At 37.1% G+C, this 21,668-nt stretch overlaps 2 protein-coding genes and 1 long non-coding RNA gene across 14 annotated transcripts in view; 2 read left to right on the forward strand and 1 right to left on the reverse strand.

Annotated features, from left to right (window-relative positions):
• On the forward strand, nt 1-16,282 carry LOC122630952 (monocarboxylate transporter 3). Of its 5 annotated transcripts, none has more exons than XM_043816037.1 (11): nt 1-682; nt 12,132-12,432; nt 12,541-12,684; nt 12,765-12,970; nt 13,053-13,281; nt 13,371-13,825; nt 13,908-14,136; nt 14,212-14,387; nt 14,898-15,120; nt 15,297-15,544; nt 15,641-16,282. In XM_043816037.1, exons 1-11 carry the CDS (start codon nt 584-586, stop codon nt 15,695-15,697), a joined length of 2,367 nt encoding a protein of 788 aa, XP_043671972.1. In that variant the 5' UTR covers nt 1-583; the 3' UTR covers nt 15,698-16,282. The 5 variants fall into 5 exon arrangements, with proteins under 5 accessions (XP_043671972.1, XP_043671967.1, XP_043671968.1 ...); XM_043816032.1 differs by having other exon boundaries at nt 3-682; nt 15,660-16,282; XM_043816033.1 differs by having other exon boundaries at nt 3-682; nt 13,389-13,825; nt 15,660-16,282.
• The window catches only part of LOC122630968, a 22,182-nt gene continuing 1,439 nt past the window's right edge, over nt 926-21,668 (reverse strand). The window contains exons 1-7 of one of the 8 annotated variants that reach the window (XR_006327591.1): nt 8,080-8,988; nt 7,316-7,569; nt 4,649-4,891; nt 2,104-2,168; nt 1,628-2,016; nt 1,247-1,464; nt 926-1,158 (exon numbers count right to left, since the gene is read on the reverse strand). This is a non-coding gene — a long non-coding RNA (uncharacterized LOC122630968). Of the gene's footprint in view, nt 1,159-1,246; nt 1,465-1,627; nt 2,017-2,103; nt 2,169-4,648; nt 4,892-6,420; nt 7,899-8,079; nt 8,989-21,668 lie in introns of those variants that run through there. The other 7 variants (XR_006327593.1, XR_006327589.1, XR_006327590.1 and 4 more) reach the window with 7 other exon arrangements.
• LOC122630955 (monocarboxylate transporter 3) overlaps nt 20,905-21,668 on the forward strand; it is a 20,584-nt gene continuing 19,820 nt past the window's right edge. The window contains exon 1 of the mRNA XM_043816045.1: nt 20,905-21,087. The gene's annotated coding sequence lies outside the window, so the exon portion shown is untranslated. The remainder of the gene's footprint in view (nt 21,088-21,668) is intronic.

Consider the following 21,668-nt stretch of genomic DNA (forward strand, 5'->3'; position numbering starts at 1 on the left):
GGAGAGCTCGCGAAAGGCAGGCCAGGCAGGAGCTACGGCAGGCGACGGCCGGGCGGTCGTTTTATTGATCCCGGGGCGCCGCGGCGCTACCCACCCGCGGCGGGGTCGCCTCCGAGAACTTTCCTTTTCCTCGATGAGGATCCTTTTTTTCCATCTTTCCGTCCTCTCGACGCTTCTCGCAGGACGAGAACACGTACACACACGTATATAAAGGAACATAATTCGACGTGACTCGAAGGAATTAGAGTCCTGTGGACTCGCCCGAGTCTCGTGCGTGATTAACGTCTCCTTTCGGTGGTCCTTGCGGTGTTGATCTTGAGAAAAACTACGCTCGCGAGTTCATCAGTGAGTAATCGAGCCCGCTGATGTCCCTAAGACGTCAATCGGAGGGATAAGAAGAAGTGGAATAAGAAAGTGTACGAGCTTCGAAGGATCGCTTTTAGGATCACGGTGTGGATCATTTCGACGATGAAGAAGTTATAAGGAGTTTCGGGATAGTTCGAAGAAGGACCCCGAGAGGAGTCGGAGGAGGTCTCTGCTTGGAAGAACACAAGCCGGGTAAGGAAAGCGCCGCGGCGCCGAAATGGGTCCTGCCAGTAGCCGAGAACAGATCGGTGAGCAGATTGGTGACGACGATGGCCTGCAGATTAATCCCAAAAGCAACATCATCGGGAACAACATTGTGAGTATTACTGATTATCTTCGATTATTTTCTACGTTATACTCTTTCATAATTCTTTTAATCGTTGATCACAGACACCTGTGATCTTGAGAAATACCATCGAACGATAATACATACCTTAACGTTATGATTCATGTTTTATTTTAATGTCATGGAGATGACCTTTGAAATATATTCTTCGTTTGTGCACCTAGTTTAGAAAGAAGAAAAAAAAATGGAAAAATAATTTTCTTTTTTTCTCTCTCTCTCTCTTTTTTTTAGTAATATTTAAATATAATCTATTAGTTATATAGAATATTGGAATATTATTATAAATCACTAAAAATACTAGTCTCTTTTCAATCAACCTCTGCAATGAACAGACGCAGGATTAAAACCCGCATCGCGTGTATCCTTCCTTTCCGGAAAATTACAATCATGGCTTCTGCAATTGCGGACTTTTCCATTTACCTCATAATATAATGTATTTCTGTTTACTGAAAGAATCAAAACAGTTATTCCAAACTAATCGCGAACTTGACTCAGAAGTGTCAAGTTTATTGTTAATGTTCCTTTCGTCCTTACCTCGACTTTCAGAATCGCTTCGACCTTCCTCCTCCTTGGTAACTTCGTGTTCACATTGTAAAGGTTTTCCACGAAACGTGACTCGTGTCGCTATTATCCATCGATCGCGGAGTAAAATGTACTTTAGTTACGATTTCAAAATCGATTTATCCCAATAGAGCGGAACAATTTTTTTTGTTCCCTTTTTTTTTTCATGTTATATAATATTCAAAAGCTTTCTGTAAAATAAAAATAAAGAAAAAAAAAGCGTAGAAAATACGTACAACACGTACATAATATAAAAAATTATTGATCATTTATACTAATTTTACATTTATTAATTGCGAGAAAAAATTCTTCGTATGAAATATTTCATATGAGCAATTGATGATAAACATTTACCATGATTATTGACTCAGCTTGTATATGTCGTGTTGTTCCTAATTTAATACATTCAAAGCAAAATTCTCGTATTTCCAAAACATCCTTGGTTTTATGCGATAAAGTCACACAGGAAATAACAATGTTATTTCTTTTTTGATTCAACGAAGAAATGCATTAGAGGTGAGCGAATAGTATAATTTTAAAGGATTAATATTGATACAACTTCCATTAATGTTGATACGTTGATAACATCATACGGATTCGTGAAAAATTTTTTTTCGCGCCAAAGATCATCCATCGTTTCTCTTTGACTCTTTCGAAGTTTTTCATCGCTTTGATCGACGTGAAGTTTCTATAAAAAATAACTCGCAGGCAGTTCGAATTCGACGGGGTTATGGAATTTTTTTCTGTAAAAGAGAGAAAAAAATAGAAAAGTATGTATGAGCAACAAAGAATCAATTAAATATTAACATTTTTTTGTTCATATTACTCACGAATAATTGCACTTGTTCATCGATGAAACATTTTTTCCCCTTTGATCAATGTATTCTCGATTTTTCTGCGTTGTCAAAGGAAGAAACACATTAAAATACAATGTAAATAATCTCAATATACAAGCACTGCATTTTGTCATATGCATAGCCATGCATATTTCTTTAATTTCTATTAATATGTAAATACAGATAGATTGGGAAATTGATTTTGAGATGATAAGACTCCATTGGATTCTAATTAGGCCGCAAATATATAAGAATTGTTCGATCAAGAATCAGTGCAATTGACTTTTTCGCATTGCACTTAGACTTTTTTCTTTTTTGTACTTACTACACTTTAAAAATAATGTAAAAGGTAGAGCTTTTCGCGATATTCGCATTTCAAGTTACGCCCTACGTTTCTTTTGTTTATACTCTGTGCACCACTTTACGTTGCGTTTCAACGTGCGCCTAGTCTTTCACAGTGCGCGTAAATCGTGCATTCGTTTGAGAAAAGGAAGGGGAGGAGAAGGATGATGGTGACGATGGTGATGGTGATGGTGGTGGTGGTGGTGGTGGTGGTGGTGGTGATGGTGGTGGTGTGGTGATGATAGTGGTGGTAGTGGTAATGGTGGTAGTGGTGGTGATGATGGTGGGAGAAGAAAAAAAGAAAGAAGAGGGGGAAACTCGGAGACACGATAGGGGGCGGTGGCACAAAGCGTAACGCGACGACACGATGACGACCGAAGCACGCTGCCAATCTCGAAATGGACGATAGATGAATGTACAGATGCTGGATAAACTTTTCGTTGAAGTATTTCTTTCGCTTTATCTCCTTTTTTCATTTATTTTAATTAACGTTACAACAGTCGCGAGGGAAAAAGAAAAGAAAAGAGAAAAAGTAGAATTCACTGAACGTAGAAATATTGTTATAAAAATTGCGAATTCATTTAGAATGAATACTTGTACGTACATTTGCATTAAGATTAATAACGGAGACAGAGATAAAGAGACATGGCAGTCGCATTTGTTGGGATAGGGAAGGAGAAAGGGAGAGGAGAGACAGGGTGGGGATGAGGGTGGGGTTGGAGAAGGGGGAAAATTGAACGGGAGTCCACGTCCAAGCTTCGCGATAAGTCGATGATCGGTGGTGAAGAGGCGCGCATTTTCGTATCGCTCGTTCCGCGTCGAGCAGCTGGACGTTGTCCAGTCAGGTGGCACGTCCTCTGTCTCTTTTACACTTCTTTATTTTTTTTCTTTCTATATCTAACTCTTCCCTCTCTCTCTCTCTCTCTCTCTCTCTCTCTCTCTCTCTCTCTCTCTCTCTCTCTCTCTCTCTCTCTCTCTCTCTCTCTGGTTCTGTCTCTGTCTCTGTCCCTGTCTCTTTCTCTTTCTCAATTCCATTTTCATTCGGTCTAGTTTCTTCTCCAAGTCACGCATTGTTTTTTGCAGAGTGGCACGCGCGCGCACGCGGGGTGCGATCGGTTCTCTATTGCATATATCTGCATTGATTTTTTTTTCTATTTCTTTTTTCCTTTTTTATTCTCCTCTTTTCGTTACGTAAGTTACGAATCGATCTCGCTCGCTAAATAATCGGTTAGTAATCGTTCGGTCTTCTCAATATCGTCATGTCACCAAAAAGCAAGGTAAGATAACATAATTTTTTCTTCCTTATTTATATTCAATCTCTTTTTCTTTTTCTTTTTTCTTTTCTTTTCTTTTTCGTCCGTTTTTATTAAATAAAATCGTGATGGGATAGAATTAACAAAAACGCCATAAAAACTGTTACGAATAATCGTCGTAATATATTTCATCTTTCTTCCTTTCGATTTATCCCTTTTCGTTCATCTTTTGTTCCTTTTGTTCTGTTTTTTTCTTCTTTTTTCTTTTCGATGGATAACTAGTTCGCGTCAAATTTGTTCGCTCCGGAACGCGAGATCTCGTGACTCGTCGAATTTTGAGATGGACGAAAGGAAACGATAATGGAATCGATCGTGCCGTGGGCGTATACATTGAAGGGAAGAAAGAAAAAATAAAAAAAAGAAAAGGAAAGAAAAGAAAAAAAAACAGAAAAAAAAATTTTTTTTGGAATATATTAATAAACGAAAGAAAAATCTATTAAATTTTCCAAAAGAAAATAAAATGAATTAACGACGATTGGATGGATGATCATATTCCAACGAGAGAGAGAGACGAAGAGAGAAAGACAAAGAGAGAGAGAGAGAGAGAGAGAGAGAGAGAGAGAGAGAGAGAGAGAAAGAGAGAGAGAGTGAGCTTTGCACGGATGGACGAATGCACGCAACAATATGAGGAAATAGCTAAATAATAGTTTCGAGTGTCGTCAATTTTCGTTATTAACAAATTATTCGTATAGCGTATGCTAGACATTTTTTTTTTCTTTTTTCTCTTTGCTCCTCGTCGTTACTCGAAAACATTTTGGAGAAATTTTGAAAAAGAATAACAAAAAAGATAAAAAGATAAAAAATAAAAAAGATTCAAGAGATGGAATAAATATTATAAAAGTTCGTTCGTCGATATTTAACCGTCAGTAATCTCTCGAGTTTACCTTTTATCACGTGGTAATTTACAACGCTGCTCGTGACGAATCCGAGATCGAGATCTACTTTGCGCCATACGAGGTGTCTTATCTTTTGAGTGTTTATTAGCCTCGTTATCGTTCTGTATCGATGTCGAACAAATCTCTCTTTCTCTCTCTCTCTTCTCCTATTCTTATCTTTCTCTCGAACTACAAGCTCGATCGTGGATTACCGAAAAAGTTACGTAGACTTTATTCTCCCTAGGGAAAAATCTGAAAAGAATGAAAAACGAAAAATCGTTGTTAACATCGAAAAAGAATTGATAAATCGATGAACTTTTAAAAGTTGCTTTATAAGTTATCTTCTGCTAAGTAAAGTTCATCGAGTAGATTTCGAATAGAATAAATCAACAACAATTCTCATTTCCTATTAATCTGTGTAAAGATCTTTGAATCATCTTTCTAAAGATCTTTGAATATGTATAAAATTCCTAAAGTTCTTTGACGTCCTTTCAAACAAAAACGAAACTTTCAAAAAAGAAGAAAAGAAAATGATCCTCGATAATTCCAAACAATTACATATCTATCGTTTCGAAACTTTAACCTTTATCCCTTTTAGATTTCCAACTTGTAACAAAAAATTTCCCCTGAACTTCGCCTCGAAATCGTATTCGTTCGAAAATCTATATTATCTTGTATATCGACTCTGAAGTTTTATCGACTTTTATTAAAAAAAGAAAAAAAAAAACAAAAGAGGAAAAGAATTATCAGTATATTAGCACGTATGCATACTTTCGAGAGACAAGATCGTTTCGGGGAATAAAGAAATGGAAAAAATGCGTTGAACGCGATATAATTATATCTCGGAAAAGTCGGACAATGGTGGACCGCAGAGAACAAATGTATGATTCATCGAACGCGACGGGGTACGTTGCTCTTCCTTTGGAAAGTGTGCGCGCGTCCACTCAGGCAAGATGGCAAACCGTTTATCGCTTATGTATTTCTTCTTCTAATTGTAAGTATCGTGGTCCTAAACAAACTGGGACAACGGGAGGAGTTTAAACTCATCGAAAACAATATCGTTGTTCCCGACATAGTAAAAAATATACGAGGTCCTAGATAGTTCGATATGACCTCAACTCGATTTGTTCTCTCTTTCTCTTAATCTCTTTCTCTCTCTCTCTATATATATATACATATATATATGCATATATATATGCATATATACATATATATGTATGTATTTATCTATCTATTTATCTATCTGTTTCTTCGTCTTTGTCTTTCTTGTACGCGCCATTGGCGAAGCTCTATCAACGAATTTTTCCGCGAGAGATGAGAAGCAGATGCTTTCGCGTGCGCCTAGCCAGTCTCTAATTGTCGCGAGTTATTATCTAATTAATTCATAAGCGTCATCATATCGAGCATACGAGAAACACCGTGGTAGAAACGTCGTTTTCATAGTGCTTCGCGTGATCAAACAGTTGATACGATTTTGTCTGTCCGCTAGTAGTAGTAGCCATCCCGAGGGACTTGCCGTTTTAATAAATCACTTCTTTCTCTTTCTCTCTCTCTCTCTCTCTCTCTCTCTCTCTCTCTCTCTCTCTTTATCTATCTCTCGAATTATTCGTAAAAAATGATGCAGCCCGTAAGTATTCGTTCCTACTCAATTACCTCGATCTTTCTTCTCATATAATTCATCTACGAGTTGATTCGCGATGCGATTTGATATATCTACGATTTGTACGTATAATCAATGGAGTTGCTACGTGTCAGTTAAAATGCTCGTTGATCGTTCTTACCGTAGACTACAAGACGAAAATCAATTTGTTTGTTGTTTGATATAACGAAGAAATTTCTTTCGTCGAAAAATCTTTTCGACGTTCACTATTATCCGTTCAAGGGAACCGGGAAGAAAATTAACTTTTTCTTTCGAACGAAAAAAAATAATTAATAAAACAAAATCGTAGAAACAAAGATCGCATGCCTTATGACCGTAAACGATAACGAAAAAACGACTTTATCGATGAACACGAGCGCGAGTTACGATCAAGAGCGAAGACGATAGCGCGTAATTTACGTTTATTACGATCTATAAACGATCCATTCTAAGTTTTCGAGCGCCCGTAGGACGTTTTATTATTTAAGATTCATATTCATTTTATTGTGGGCTATTTCAAACTTGAAACATTAATTTAATACTTCAAAATAGATAGAAAAAGTAACTTCGCGATACTTCTGTTATATTTTTTCATTCGATAAACGAATCACACCGTTTCATTTCGATGACCATGATATCAGGATAAAAAAAAGAAGGAGAAAGAAAAAAGAAAAAAAGAACAAGAACATCCTCTACGAATACTATTATTACTTTTTTTTCTTTCCGTATTTTTTTGTATGGATATGTATGTCAGCAAGGACTTCACATTCCGATTAATGTTAATTAACCTATTCATTCTCTCGTTTTCTTTCTCTCTCTTTCTCTTTCGAGTTATATTCACGCGAGACCTCGGCGTATCTCGTTTATAGCTCATCGCACATTCCTCGAGCGCGCTAAACAAAAGAGTTCGAAATGTACCGCGTTTACGGAAGATATTCATGCATTGCTCGCTTCGTATTATTTCAATATGAATAACACAAAGAAACGAAGATAAAGGGAATATAAAAGGGTGTAATACGTTTATAGGATTAACTTACCTTGAAAGTACGATCTGAGTGTCACTCGAGAAGACTAGGTTATAACGTCGTCAATCGAACGAGTATTCGAATTTCCCGCTTCTTGTCCCTTTTACTAGTGAATCAACGACATTTATCGGCGTATATCGCGGCCTTTCTCGATACTTTGTAAAACGTGGACGAGATACGAGCCATTACACGCGCACACAATACATATATCACAAAAGTGCTATGCAACATCAGAACAGCGTGTTCTCGAAAACGAGGAAAAGAACCTACGAGATATATCGAATGCAATCGATTTCTCAATCGACCTTTTCCGTTATTACTCGATATGCTTCTACGTTATGCTACTTTTTTTTTATCAATTCGATTATCATCGAAATTCTCTAGCTAAAAGGAATAATTAACGAATTAACTATTTTCTATAAGAAGGATTTATAATTATCGCGTTTCATTTGTTAGAATAGAAAAATGTGATCGGTGCGTAAGAAAGTATAAGCAATGCCGTACCGTACGCCGTCACGCACGATCGTGATGTCGTATAAATAGAAGTCATAGCCTATTCGATGAAGACAGAGATAGACAGAGAGAGAGAGAGAGAGAAAGAGAAACAGAGAGAGAGATGCAGGCAAACGAACAGAGAGAGAAAGAGAGAAAGAAGCGAAGTGAATAGACAGAGACAGAGAAAGGAGAGAGAGAGAGAGAGAGAGAGAGAAACGAAGCGAACAGACAGAACAGAGAAAGAAGAGAGAAAAAGCGAGAGAAAGAGTGGCGTCTCTCACGTTGCGTTTACGACAGTGACGTTTTGTAAATGCTGGATGTCCACCAGTGCAGTCCAGTGGCGTCGTCGTCGTCGACGAGCGCGGTTGATGATGGCTGCGCGCTCGTCACTTTGAGAGTCGGCCGAATAGCGCGTGTATATTTCTATCTTTCTCTTATACTATACCGTTCGTACACGAATGTAGAATACTGATATATCCCTTTCGCTCTCTCTCTCTCTCTCTCCCTCTCTCGTCTTTTCTTATTCCTTCCAATGAGAGAGAAGGTAGAAGAAACAGAGAACGACCACTGACTCTTCTTCTTTCCTTGTTTTCTTTCGCGAAAAGGAAGATTTTTGCTTGCATACATACATTCATACATACATCATACATACATGCATGAATGCATGCATGCATACATAGTTCGTGCTTCGACCTTTTCGTAGAGAAAACAAAAAAGTGAAGAGGATGCGAAGAGACGACCAGTTTTTAGTTCGAAGTACGCCAGATAGAGGGAGAGGGGGAATCGTTTCTCTCTCTCTCTCTCTCTCTCTCTCTTTTTCTCTGGAACTTCCGTGCGTACTCTTCTTTCCTCTCGTCGTTCCTTCCATCTAACGTACTTTCCCCCCGACGCTGCCCGCTCACCAGTTCTCTCCCCCCCATTTCTCGCGTACACGTTCACTCGTAGACTCAGGGCGACTCGAGCGTGCTATGTCAGTGCGATAGTAACTTGCACGGAGTGCGGAAGAAGTGCACATAAGCGTGAGCAAAGAACGAGCATGGCAGCGGATTACGACGAGTGATATCCTCCTCTCGACGGACGCGCGCGCGAGTTTTGTCGTGTGTGTGTACCCGAGAGAGAGAAGCTAAGGGAGGAGGACTCCTATCTCTCTCTCTTTACTATTCTTTACCTTTCTGTTTCTCATTGCTCTTTCCCTCCCTCCCTCTCTCTCTCTCTCTCTCTCTCTCTCTCTCTCTCTCTCTCTCTCTCTCTCTCTCTCTCTCTATTCTCTTCTTTCCGGGCCTGTTTCGCTATCCTGTCTTTCTTTTCTCTCTCTATCTCTCTCTCTCTCTTTCTCTCTCTGTCTCTTTCTATATATTGAATCTCTACTCGTTTATACTCGTTTCTCTCCCCTCTCTCTCTTCTCTTCTCTCTCTCTCTCTCTCTCTCTCGGTCGTATACTTTATTCTTTATTCTTTCGGCCGATTCTCCTTCTTCTGTCCGTTTCTTAACGCGGCGCGCGCGCGCAGCTGCGCGCACTCTACGAAAATAGAACTCTGAACGTTAAAAAAGAGGAGCCGAGGAAGGAGCGAGGAGAGTGACTATAAGGCGGTCGTTAGAATGTCGCGCGTGTCGCTCAACAAGTCGCAGTACAGCACGTACGGCTCGCGTCGCGTGCGAAAAATCAGCACGGTATGTATAAAGAAGGGATTATCTGTTCCGTTTTATTAATTATTTCACACTGACAAGCACCATCTTTTTTTCTCTCTCTTTCTCTTTATCTCTCTCTCTCACTCTCTCTCTCTCTCTCTCTCTCTCTCTCTCTCTCTCTCTCTCTCTCTCTCTCTCTCTCTCTCTCTCTCTCTTTCTCGGACATGTTTGGCTCCTTTCGGATGGCGGTGACTACATACACGTCTTTGTTCCCCGCTGTGAATCAGAAAGCGGGAACACGTGACTAGCCTTGACAGTCGTCGCACTTCATGCTTTCGGTCTTCGAATACCTGGCTCGAGTCTAATCTTTTTTAATCCTGGCCTTATCGACAGCCCTATCGGTGTCTTTCTGTTTTTTACATTTAAAAATGTATATTCGTGCTTATTTCTTAATTACTTGTGACAAAAATATTACAGTAAAACTTTTTTATCGGTATGCACCGATACGTATAGACGCGTTTTTTTTTTACATGTGTATATCAAGAATAGAAAGGGTGGAAAAATGAGCGGGCATTTTGAATGCGTCCATGCGTGCTGTATGTGAAGTAGCAGTACTAGTAATAGTAGTAGTAATATAATAGTAATAGTAATAATAATAATAATAATAATAATAATAGTAATAATAATAATAATAACTATTATTATAATTATTATAAAAAAATAATAGTAGTAATAATAAAAATAGTTAGTAGTAGTAGTAGTAGTAGTAGTAGTAGTAGTAGTGTAGTATAGTAGTAGTAAAGAATTTTGTTGGATGTTAAAAAAGAAGAAATGTAATTAAATTCCAATATTCTTATCAGTTCTTTGAAGGACTAATTAACGCTGCATGCGTGTCGCATGCGTTGGCTACTATCATCCGAGAATGATCGTTGTAGCGCGCGTCCTTATTTATTTATTTACGCACATTGCGAGAGAGAGAGAAAGAGAGAGAGACCGCGTCTCCCGTATGAAAGCCGCGTATGAAACAAAACAAGGTCGAAAGCGAGCGTCGCCCGTTAGCTTCGTGCCCCCCGGCGTTAGGTGGCGTCACGTAACATTGGCAATTCTAATGACAGCGAAACAGCTGATCGCTTGTGTGTGACCTTCTACTCAACTCTTTTCTTATAAGTTATTGGGGGAGGATTGTCTTGAACTCGTGCATCCAAAATAATGTAGAAACGTATTGCAATTATACGTTAAATTTATATATCGATTTAGATTGTTATTCGAAGTATCGAATCAAGTCTATGGTAGATCCAATAAATAGAATATTTTTGCACGTTCTATTATATTTCTCTTTTATTTAAGAAAAATACAGTAAGACGTTGAAGGCGAAGGAATTCCTACTAAAAAAAAAAAAAGAATATCACGGGAACGAAGAAAGTTTTAAAGTTAGAGATTAGCTGTTCTAAATTTAGCAGCAGATGTTATTAATTCTAAATTTAAATAACAGAAGATGCGTAAACGGTTAGAAACATATGTACATACGTAGTTTCCTTGTTTATACGGAAATATTATAGATACTGGCTTGTAGGATAAATAAGCAATCGAGAATGAAACATGCCGTGCGAAATGTTCAGCATCGTAACTAGCTCGCGCGCACGTTTCCTTACAATCGCAAATCTCTTGCGAACAGATGAATTTAATTATTGTTACACACATTAATTAACATAGATCGGATCTGTATATTCTGATACGTGCTTTGATGGATAATATTCATGAAATGAAATAATTCGATATTGCGATGGAACGTTCGAATCGATTGAAAATAATTTTGTTTCAATTTTTAATTATCCGATTTAGTTGGTCGATAGTCGCATTAAACTTTTTCCTTCCTCTTCTACGTTTTATGTAAATGACACTTTACGTTAAATCCGACGTTAAATAAGTAAATCTAGTCCCGCGCATCGATAAAATCAAAGCTAAGCATTTAATATCTTTGCTTGCGTTCGCGTTATAAGATCATCTCGTTGTGGTGCAAACTAGTAACTGCTGGCTCTCGCATTACATTCCACGTCGAGAGTTTACTTAGAGATTGACTCGTCTCTCGTCGTTCTCTATATATTATTCCGGGAAAAATTCTGCTTTGAGCTTCTTGCGATGTTATTGCTACGAGGAAAATCTTAGCTCATCTCGAGACGCGCAAACAATTTTGATTCGCCATTTTATTATTCTCATTTTTTTTCTTCGTTTTTTCCTTATTCCTGCGGCCTCCGATAAATTAATTCGATACTATCGAGGAAAATATCGTTAGCGACTTTGCAAGCCGAATGCACGAAACCAAATAATCTTTAAAGCGTTCAAGGTGAGCGGTTGCGCTGCTCGAAGCAAGGACACGCATCGGTTTTGAATTAATATTACGTACACAAGTTTGAAGATTAATTTATTCGTGTCGATCGAAGAACACACGTTGTGTGATTTCTTGCGCGCAAGGTCATTGAACTTTGTATTACGAATGGGGGGGGGGATTGAGGGGAAGAGCAAATTACTCTTTATGGCCATAAATATAAATAATATATTTGAAATTATCACCATGAAGAATTTCGATAATTGAATATAAATATTGTCAAGAAATCATAATTAATCGTCGTTCGTGTGATTACGTTCATAATTTTAACAGGTTCGTAATTTTCGTTTGTTTTTTTTTTTTGTTTTTTTTTTCCAGACGGAGAGCGAGTACTCCGTAGAAGAGCAATCGAGGTTAACAGGAGCAGATGGAGCGGCCGACGAGGCGTCCCCGGAGGACGAAGGAGGATCTCTTTGCGAATATCATGACATACCACCACCTCCGGACGGCGGCTACGGCTGGGTGGTTGTGTTTGCGTCGTTTATGTGTAACATGATAGTGGATGGAATCGCATACACATTTGGCGTTTTCCTTGGCGAGTTCGTTAAATACTTTGGGGAGGGGAAAGGCAAAACTGCTTGGGTCGGTTCTTTACTCTCTGGCATGTATCTTAGTGCTGGTACGCAAAATTTGACACTGAAGTTTTCTATTTCTTACAAAGTATGCTCTGCCTTCCTATCGATTCTTCACCGCTACTCCTTTTTCTTTTTCTTTTTCTCTTTTACAGGACCCGTTGTCAGTGCACTGACTAACAAGTATGGTTGTCGGGCTGTCTGTATGGCAGGAAGTTTTCTAGGTGCAGCGGCATTTGTATTATCAACATTTTCAACCAGTGTAAATATGCTTATGATGACTTACGGTGTGATGGGAGGTGCGTAATGTGCACCGAATGAATTAACCAAAAGTATCTATCGTTTTTTAACTGGTGTCATTCTTAATGCTTTCTTTCAGGTATCGGCTTTGGTTTAATATATCTCCCTGCAGTAGTTTGCGTAGGCTATTATTTTGAAACCAAAAGATCTCTTGCTACGGGCATTGCGGTATGTGGCTCAGGGTTTGGCACGTTTGCGTTTGCTCCTCTTGCCACAATGCTGTTAGAAGCATACAGTTGGAAGGGGGCAAATTTAATTTTAGCAGGCCTTATTTTAAATTGCGCAGTAAGTAAAAAAAAGCTGTGTAGAATTACTGTTTCCTTAGAAATATTATTAACGTGAACGCGACAATGACACTTATTTGTAGGTGTTTGGAGCAATGATGAGACCCCTCGAATATCCAAAAACTTCTTCTGTAAAGCCATTGTTGCAAAGAATGGCAGAGGAGAAGAGGTTCCAAATGGAACGTGGAAGTATAGGAGGTTCTTACTTTATGGTGCAACTACCGGATGGATCTATGGAGAAAAGAATGAAAATGCCTATTAATATTGATCCGGGTGTACACTCCAGCTTCAATTTAGATCAATTAGTGCCTGGTAAAATCTTAAGCGTTTGTCTGTTTAAAAAGAGCATCCTTAGTAATATAATTTAATGTATAGCTCATTGAATAATCATGATATTAAAGGAACTCCTTTAACACCAGTTCCAACGGTGCCGACCCTACCAACTATATCGGAAGTAAAAGTACAAGAACACTCATCCAGCGGAGCAACTAGTAATAGTGGTAGTATGGACTTAAAAAGCGCTTCTACCAAATCGAGGAGTAAAAAGAATTTAAATGAGAAAGACAAGGATACGATAGAGAAACCCGAAGGTGATATTATTAAGTCGATAATTCCAAGAAACGCTTCGCAACCAGCTTTTACTACACACGTGCAAGGTTTGCCTAAAAATGGTTCCGTACCGTTCTTCGATAGAATCCGTAAAACTAGTACAGGCGAAAGATACAAGCCAAGTTTAAGCGCTATAAAGAATTCTAGAACAACCTTGAATTCCAATGGAGACATTCGAAAAAGTTTGCATTTAAGGCTTTCTACTAGCAGTGTATTAGGATCTCGTAACAACAATGCAGAAGTTGAGGTAATGTTTTACGACGTTTATTTTTATTATGATTTTTTATGATTTCTTACAACTTAATTTGGTATCGATTGTTTGTATCCAGGACGGCGAAAGCATAACTTTTACAACAAGTACATCTCGTATACCGAAGGAGAAGCCTTTAATGATTCGTCCTTTATCAAGGAAAGATATATTTTACAGCGGTAGCGTCGTTAATTTGCCGGAATATCAAAGTCAGAAATCTCTTGCTAATTATCGTCAAAGTGTCATTTCAATTCCGAAATCTGTCCGTGGTGAAATAAAGGATATAGATATAGAAAAAGCGCCTCAACGTGAGTGAACAAATCATATTTCAAATACCAATATAGTTAAGACGAAATTTTAAATATTAACATGAAATATTTCAGAACCATTGTGCCCTTGCTTAATTTTACCTGACTCGTTTAAAGAAGCTTTAGCTACAATGATGGACGTATCTCTGCTGAAGGATCCAGTTTTTCTTCTTATTGGAATAAGTAATGTTTTTGGAATGGCAGGATTATATGTCCCTTTTGTATATCTCGTAGATGCTGCTATTTTAGACGTAAGTATACGATTTTGATCATAGGTCATTTTTGAAAATTTTCTTTATAAATATTTACAATTATGCAAATAACAAACGATTCGACGATATTGCATCGAGCAGCTCAAGGCTTATATGGGACTACCTACTTGAAATATATATCAATCACTTAAACATGGCCGGACACCGTTCTTTAAGTTTACATCTATATCATTAATCCTCAATTTCAAAGTATAGTTTTATCATGGCCACATGGTTTATTATCGTCATTAAAACCTTCGAAGGTATCTCATATTTTTCTTTGGTTGTCGATGAGTCACCCTTTGTCACTTTCACATAGGACGACTCATCCTTCTTTTTCAATTACTCAAGATTCTTGATAACGATCTGAGTTTCTCCGTTTTTTTAATTCATGTATCGTCAATCAAACTGTGCGTGTTGTTTACACGCGACCGAAAGACTACGTGCATTCAGTCTCGTAATACTTTTTTTTTCTATATAAATTACAATATATCCACGTTTAAATTTCAGGGAATTGAAAGCAACTCCGCATCATTCTTACTGTCCATTATCGGTATAACCAACACGGTTGGTCGTGTAGCTTGTGGTTACGTCGCAGATTTTCCTCAAGTCGATTCGTTATTGTTAAATAATATTTGTTTAATTATATCAACTGTTGCTGTAGCAGCGACACCATTTTGTCACTCTTATGCGGCTTACATCGCCATGAGCATATTCTTTGGCATAGCAATATGTAAGTAACACGAATTGATAATATTTTAGACAATGTTTTAAAAGAACAATTAAAACAAAAAATAATAAAAAAGAAATAATAATAATAATAATAATAATAATAATAATAATAAAATAGAAACGATTTAAGAAAACCAACAACTGCATATATAAACTAAATTCTTTTAAATACTTCAGCCGGTTACATCTCATTAACGTCGATCATTTTGGTGGATCTTTTGGGATTGGATAAGTTGACAAATGCATTTGGTCTTCTCATATTATTCAGAGGAGCTGCTGCGATCGTTGGCTCGCCATTAGCTGGTGCTGTTTACGATGCCACACAAAGTTACAGTATACCATTTTTCATGGCAGGATTTTTCTTCCTCGTAAGCACGGTCACCAGTTTTATGGCACCCGCCATGAAACGGTGTACAACACCGCAGGTATGTATACACCTCTTTGCTACTTTTCGTTTTCACTATTACGAGAGTGATTCTTTTTTTCCCCCTTCTTTTTTTTTTTTTCTTTTTTCTGACAAGATCACATATGCATTTGTAGACCCAGCCTGTGATATTAGATACGTTGACTCCAATTGACGAGGATATAGAGGAAGAAAACGAAGAGGATATACCAGAGATAATTGAAACTGCACCATCACCTCAAGATCCACCAGAGAAAGAAATTAAGCAGATAGAGTCTGTTTTATAAAGCACCTAGCATCTTTTTTGTAAAATAGAGAAAAAATGTCGCCTTCACTCCGAGCCACACTGTGATAGGGCTGCTTAATTCGAGAAGGTCTCACAAGAGAAGAAACGTACTTCTTTGTTACGTATTTAATAATGTGGAAAAAAAAAAGCACAAATCGATCGAGTATACCTGGTGACATTTTTTTCATATTCTCAGGACTTTTATGATACTATATATATATATATATATACATACTTTTTTCTTTCCTTCTTTTATTCTATTCTAATGAGATAAACCGTGCAAGAAATATCGCCAGGTAAGAAGCTGTTCTTTTGCCTACGTCAATAATAGATGATAGATAGTGAAATTTCTTAACTTAATCAGTATCGATCGATCAGTATATACGAATTGAGAGAAAGAGAGAGAAAGAGATAGAGAAAGAAAACATGAAAAAAGAAAAAAAAAAAAGAAAAAAAAAAGTTGGAAAAAAGCGCTTTTGCACTTGCATATCGAGCAACTTGAGGAATAATTAAATATATTTACAGCGACTTAGATTATGACGCTACGATGATGATTTAACGCCAGGGATGGTCAATTTCAATTCGTTGACTGAATTTATTTACGTGAATCCGATATGTCACGTTATATATACATATATACATATGTATATATACATATATATGTATATGTATCTATCTATTTATATACATGTACATTTATATGTATATATATGTATGTATATAAATATATATATATATATATAGATAGATAGATAGATAGGTAGTAGTAAAGCCACCAATTTCACCTAACAACGGGACAACGAAAATACTTTCGCGATTATTATTATACACTTTGCTCTCATATCAATTTTATCTATTTTTTCGCGTCTGTTAAGTTCAATCAACGTTTTTAACGATTGATCGTCCTTCGTCGAGAAGATCGCACCTATTGACAATTTATTATCGAAAAACTATTTTTGGTCACTTCCAAAGAATATATATTATGATAATATACATATATATATATATATATATATATATATATATATATATATAATATGTACGCGCGTGTATATGCGTATATGTATATTATAATAATAACAACTTGAATCGTTCGTGAGAAATATTTTTCTTGTACGCGGGACAAATGTATATAAAAAGAAAAAAAAAAGAAAAAAAAAGAAGCGAATGGATTAATTATCGTACGAGAGAGAGTGAGAGAAAGAGAGAGCGAGAGCGAGAGAGAGAGAGAGAGAGAGAGAGAAAGATAGAGAGAAAGATAGAGTTGTTGCGGAATAAGAATTTGTAAATAATATTTGTAGAGTACTGTAACATAGTGTTATATTAACGAAATTATTATAGGCGAGAAAAAAAAAATCTTAGAGAATGAAACGAATTTTCCGTTTCCTCTAGACAGAGACTCTCTTTCTAAAAGCAACAGTACGACGTTTATTAATATATATGAGATAACGAAGGCAGTTGTTGGTTAGAGAGAGAGAGAGAGAGACTAATTAATATAATAGTTATTTCGAAGCGAGTGTTTGTTCGATCGGTGCATAAATTCGAGTTGAGTAAAACGTTATATAAAAGTAAATGAATTTTTGACTAATGGCCTAGACGAATTAACGCGAAACGTGAAGCAGAGCAATATAATTCTAATTGTAACGTTAACGTACGCTTAAGAGAAACATATGTATACATATTATCCAATCGATTAAGAATGTAAATTTATATAACGATGAAATAACGTTTATTTCATTGTCCTTGTTAAACTTTAATGCACTTTACGTGCCTACGATTAATCAGAAATTGTATATCGATTGAATAAAATATATATAACTTTTTTTTGCTCTGCGCTACGCATCGCGCCATTGCGTTTAGGTCCTAAAGGCAGTGCCCAGGCGAGTCCCAATATCCATTGTTTTCTTACTTAAGCGACTATCATTAGAAACAGATTAGAGATTGGATACGTCATCATTCATTTTTATGTGATTTTTATTTCTCTAAGCGATAATATACGTATGTGTGTATGTATGTATGTATGTATATATATATATATATATATATATATATATATATATATATACACATGTACAATATACATATACGTATTTGTGTATGTGTGTATGTATATATATATATATATATATATGTGTATAGATTATTACCGTACACGCCTATTATTATCTATGCATACGCCATAGGTTCGAGAACTATTCACATATACAGAGAAAAAGAGGTGTATGTGTATACCAATGTATAGATAGAAAAAACACCGTGACACGTATACTAGAGAGTTCATTCAAGCCTCGTCGTTAATGAACACGCGTTTGTGTCCCTTGTATATATACGATACTTGAGCGCAAAACATCTACACATAACAAACAATATACAAACAAACACACGCATACACACAGTTATAAATTATCAATGATAGGCGAATTGTATGGCTGATGTTTGTAAAAAAGAAAAAATATCACCAGCATAGTTACAAAAAGTAAAGGGAAAAGAAAAAGAAAAACAAAAAAAACGAAACAAATAAATTCTCGCCATCACCGATCGCTACTGCTCTTTAACGGCTAATTACTATTAATACATTATTAAGAACTATTTGCTAACGTTAAGATCTATTTGCTAACACACACACACACACACACGCAGACAGACAAACAGATAGATACACATGAATACACGCGTGTACACGAAAAAACAAAAAAAGAAAAACAAAAAAAAAACAGTTTTTTCTTACGATTGTTGTTGTTACGCAGAGGGTGACGTCGTTATGCGGTTCTCTTGTGACGAATCAAATACTATTATTATGCGTGTGCCACATTCACATGAAAGAGCGTATACGCGCGTCCTACGTTCATTATTATCGATTACTACTACCTCCTTTTCCCTCCCACCCCCGTCACCCATCATTCATCACCCACCACCCCCTTATTAATATTGTTGTATTATAATAAAATAGATTAAAAAAAAAAAAAAATGAAAAAGAAAAGAAGAAATGAGAAAAAGCATGGATGATAGTGCATCATGCTATTTGCAATGAACTAATTTATTGACGCGCGTATACGCGCTCATTAGCGCGTTATGTATTATTTGTATGTGTTTGTGGCGGGGGAAATAATGTCCAAAAAAAAAAATAGACACACTAGAGAAACGCGCACGCGTGTGCGTCGTAATGTTAACAAAAAAAAAAAAAAATAATGATACAAGTATACATACACACACTCACATGATATGGTACAAAGCGGACAAAAGATTAAGAAAAAAAAAAAAAATTCACAAAAAGAAAGATAAAAACCAAAAAAAAAAAAAAAAAAAGAAAAAAGGAAGCGAAGAAAAAATCAGAAAAAAAAGTAAAAGTAAAAAACAAGCAAAAGAAGAAGTGTATTAGGTGACATTTATCGAGTTTTGAAGAGAGAGGAAATTATGAATTTTTATTATTGAAGATCGAGGCTTGTGCATCGTTTCATTCTTTTTTTTGTTCCGCACGATTTCCAACCCCTCGTGTTCGCTCCCTGGCGATATCACGCGACTTTGTAAACCTATTTCTCAATGAGAGAGTGTTGAAGAGAGTGAGAATGAGAGTGAGAGAGAGAGAGAGAGTGAGAGTGAGAGAGAGAGAGAGAGAGAGAGAGAAAAGTAGTATAACTAGAGACAGAGAGCTAGAATGGTGAACGCTGTTGCCTTGAAGGGAAGGCCAGCTGGCGACCTTCGGACATTGGAAAAGAGCATAAGTATAGAAAGTCGTCCGTTGCGATTAAACGAAAAAAAAAAAAAAAAAAAAAAATGAAAAAAGAAAGAAAACAGAATCAATATTATCGAACGTTTCCGACGATATCGGAAGAGGTAAATTGTATTGTTGGGAAATGAAATTAGTTAAATAGGAATGAGCTAAGATGAGAAACGAAAGAGAATTATAAAAGAGAAAATAAAATCGTGTCAAACGAGATAGCACGGTTATAAATAATGAATATAAAATGTTGGCACGGTTAGCAGCGAATTAAAATGTCAGAGATGATTTGGAGAGTGAGAAACTAAATGGAAGGAAAATCGAGTGAAAATAAGTAGACGAGATGAAATGAAATGATACGAGACGAGACGAGATGAAACGAGAGAATAAAGTTAGAACAATTGGAAAGAACGGATTGAACTGAGATAAATAATTAGAATACCGATGACAAGAAGGAGGAAAAAGAAAAAAAAAAAAAAAAAAAAGACGATAAAAATGTTCACGAGCCTCCGAGTCACGAGAATACCAGTCTTGTTTTTCTTTTTCTTTTTTTTATGCCAAAAGAGGCGCGTTCGTGCGTAATCAGGATAGGCGTGTTGTGTTGTATACCGGTATACGACCTATTTTAAAAATGAGAACTCTCGTCTGACGTCTATTTGTGACTAGAAAAGAAGAAAATCAGAAGTAGAAGAAGAGGAAGAGGAAGAAGAAAAAAAAAAGAGATGAAGAGGGGAGAAATGAAATAAATAAAAAGAAGAAAATAATCCGATGGAATCGAGATGTGCGTTGTGTGTTGTCCATGGAACAGACAGTCCGAGTTTTCTGAATTTTTATTGAGAGTGCTCGTCATAGTCGCATAGTAGTCATAGTTGTAGGTAGTCATAGTTGATTGTCGTCGTCGGCATCGGTAATCGGCCGAGCGAGTTGGGGCGAATGGGCCCGAGCGATCACGACAAGAGGGTGAGCGCGAGGGTGGGGGTGGAGGGCAGCAGAGTCGAGCGTGTACCGTCCACATGACCACTTCTCGCTCGATGCGAGAAAGACACGGTCCTATCGTTTTCTCGCGCGTCTGTCCTCTGTCTGTCTCTCTTCTTTGATTTATCTTACGTGAAAACGAGCGCGTTCGCGCGCGCGCGCTTGCGCTCTTTCCTTTTCTCTCTCTCTCTCTCTCTTTCTCTCTTTTTTCTTCTCTTTTCTTTTTTCCCTCTCTTTTCTCTTCCCTCTCCCCTCTCTTTCTCTCTCTCTTTCTCTCTGTATATATCTCTCAATCTTGAAAGGTATATATATATATATATATTTATAAATATATATATATGTGTGTGAACGTATCTATCTTTCTCTTCGCGATTTGTCGAGAATTAAAAGAATTTTCTTTAAAACAGCTCCGTGATCGAACACGGAGGAAGAAAAGATACAATCGAAAGAAAGAGAAAGAAAGGTAGAAAGAGAGAGAAAAAGAGAGAAAGGCTTTTCGGTGGGGTAAAAAAAGGCTTTTCAATCGTCGTTCAACCATGCGAAATCTTAATGCTACGCGAGGCGCCGCTACGCGGGAACTTTAATGGTAAGTCGGCAAACAATAGCTTTGCTTTCAATCTTTCACGATTTGTTTTACCTATATGTATGTTAGGCGGATCTCGTGCATGTAAGTTACTCCTCGATCGTTCGCTATTGGTTGAAAGGGTTTGTACTCGTCGCCACGTGTACTCCGCGTTCACCAACAGCTATGAGACATAAACTTAACTATATAGATGGTAACGTGGCCATCGAACTCCGAATGATAATAATAGAACGAACGAAAATACAGAGAGGCTTGCTCGAGATGCACGGTTTTTAGGTGCACCAACATGTTTCACAGGCACACACACACACATATATATATATATACACACATACGAGCGCGCGCGCATACTTGCTCGTTCGCATATGGTCGCGTTTTACTGCCATCACGAAACACTTATTTCACATTTAAACGTGTATTCGTAATAGGAAAATGAAAATAATCGAATTCGTCGATTATACGAACGATCGATGTTCAACGTTCAACGTGAATCGTCAAATTCGCCGATATTTTTCTTTCCCTTTTTCTTCCTTCTTTCTTCTTTTTTTATTTTCATTTATTTATTAATGGGCTTACGTTACGTC

This window comes from Vespula pensylvanica, chromosome 8 (genome assembly GCF_014466175.1).
Source record: "Vespula pensylvanica isolate Volc-1 chromosome 8, ASM1446617v1, whole genome shotgun sequence".
Classification (NCBI taxonomy): Eukaryota; Metazoa; Arthropoda; class Insecta; order Hymenoptera; family Vespidae; genus Vespula; species Vespula pensylvanica.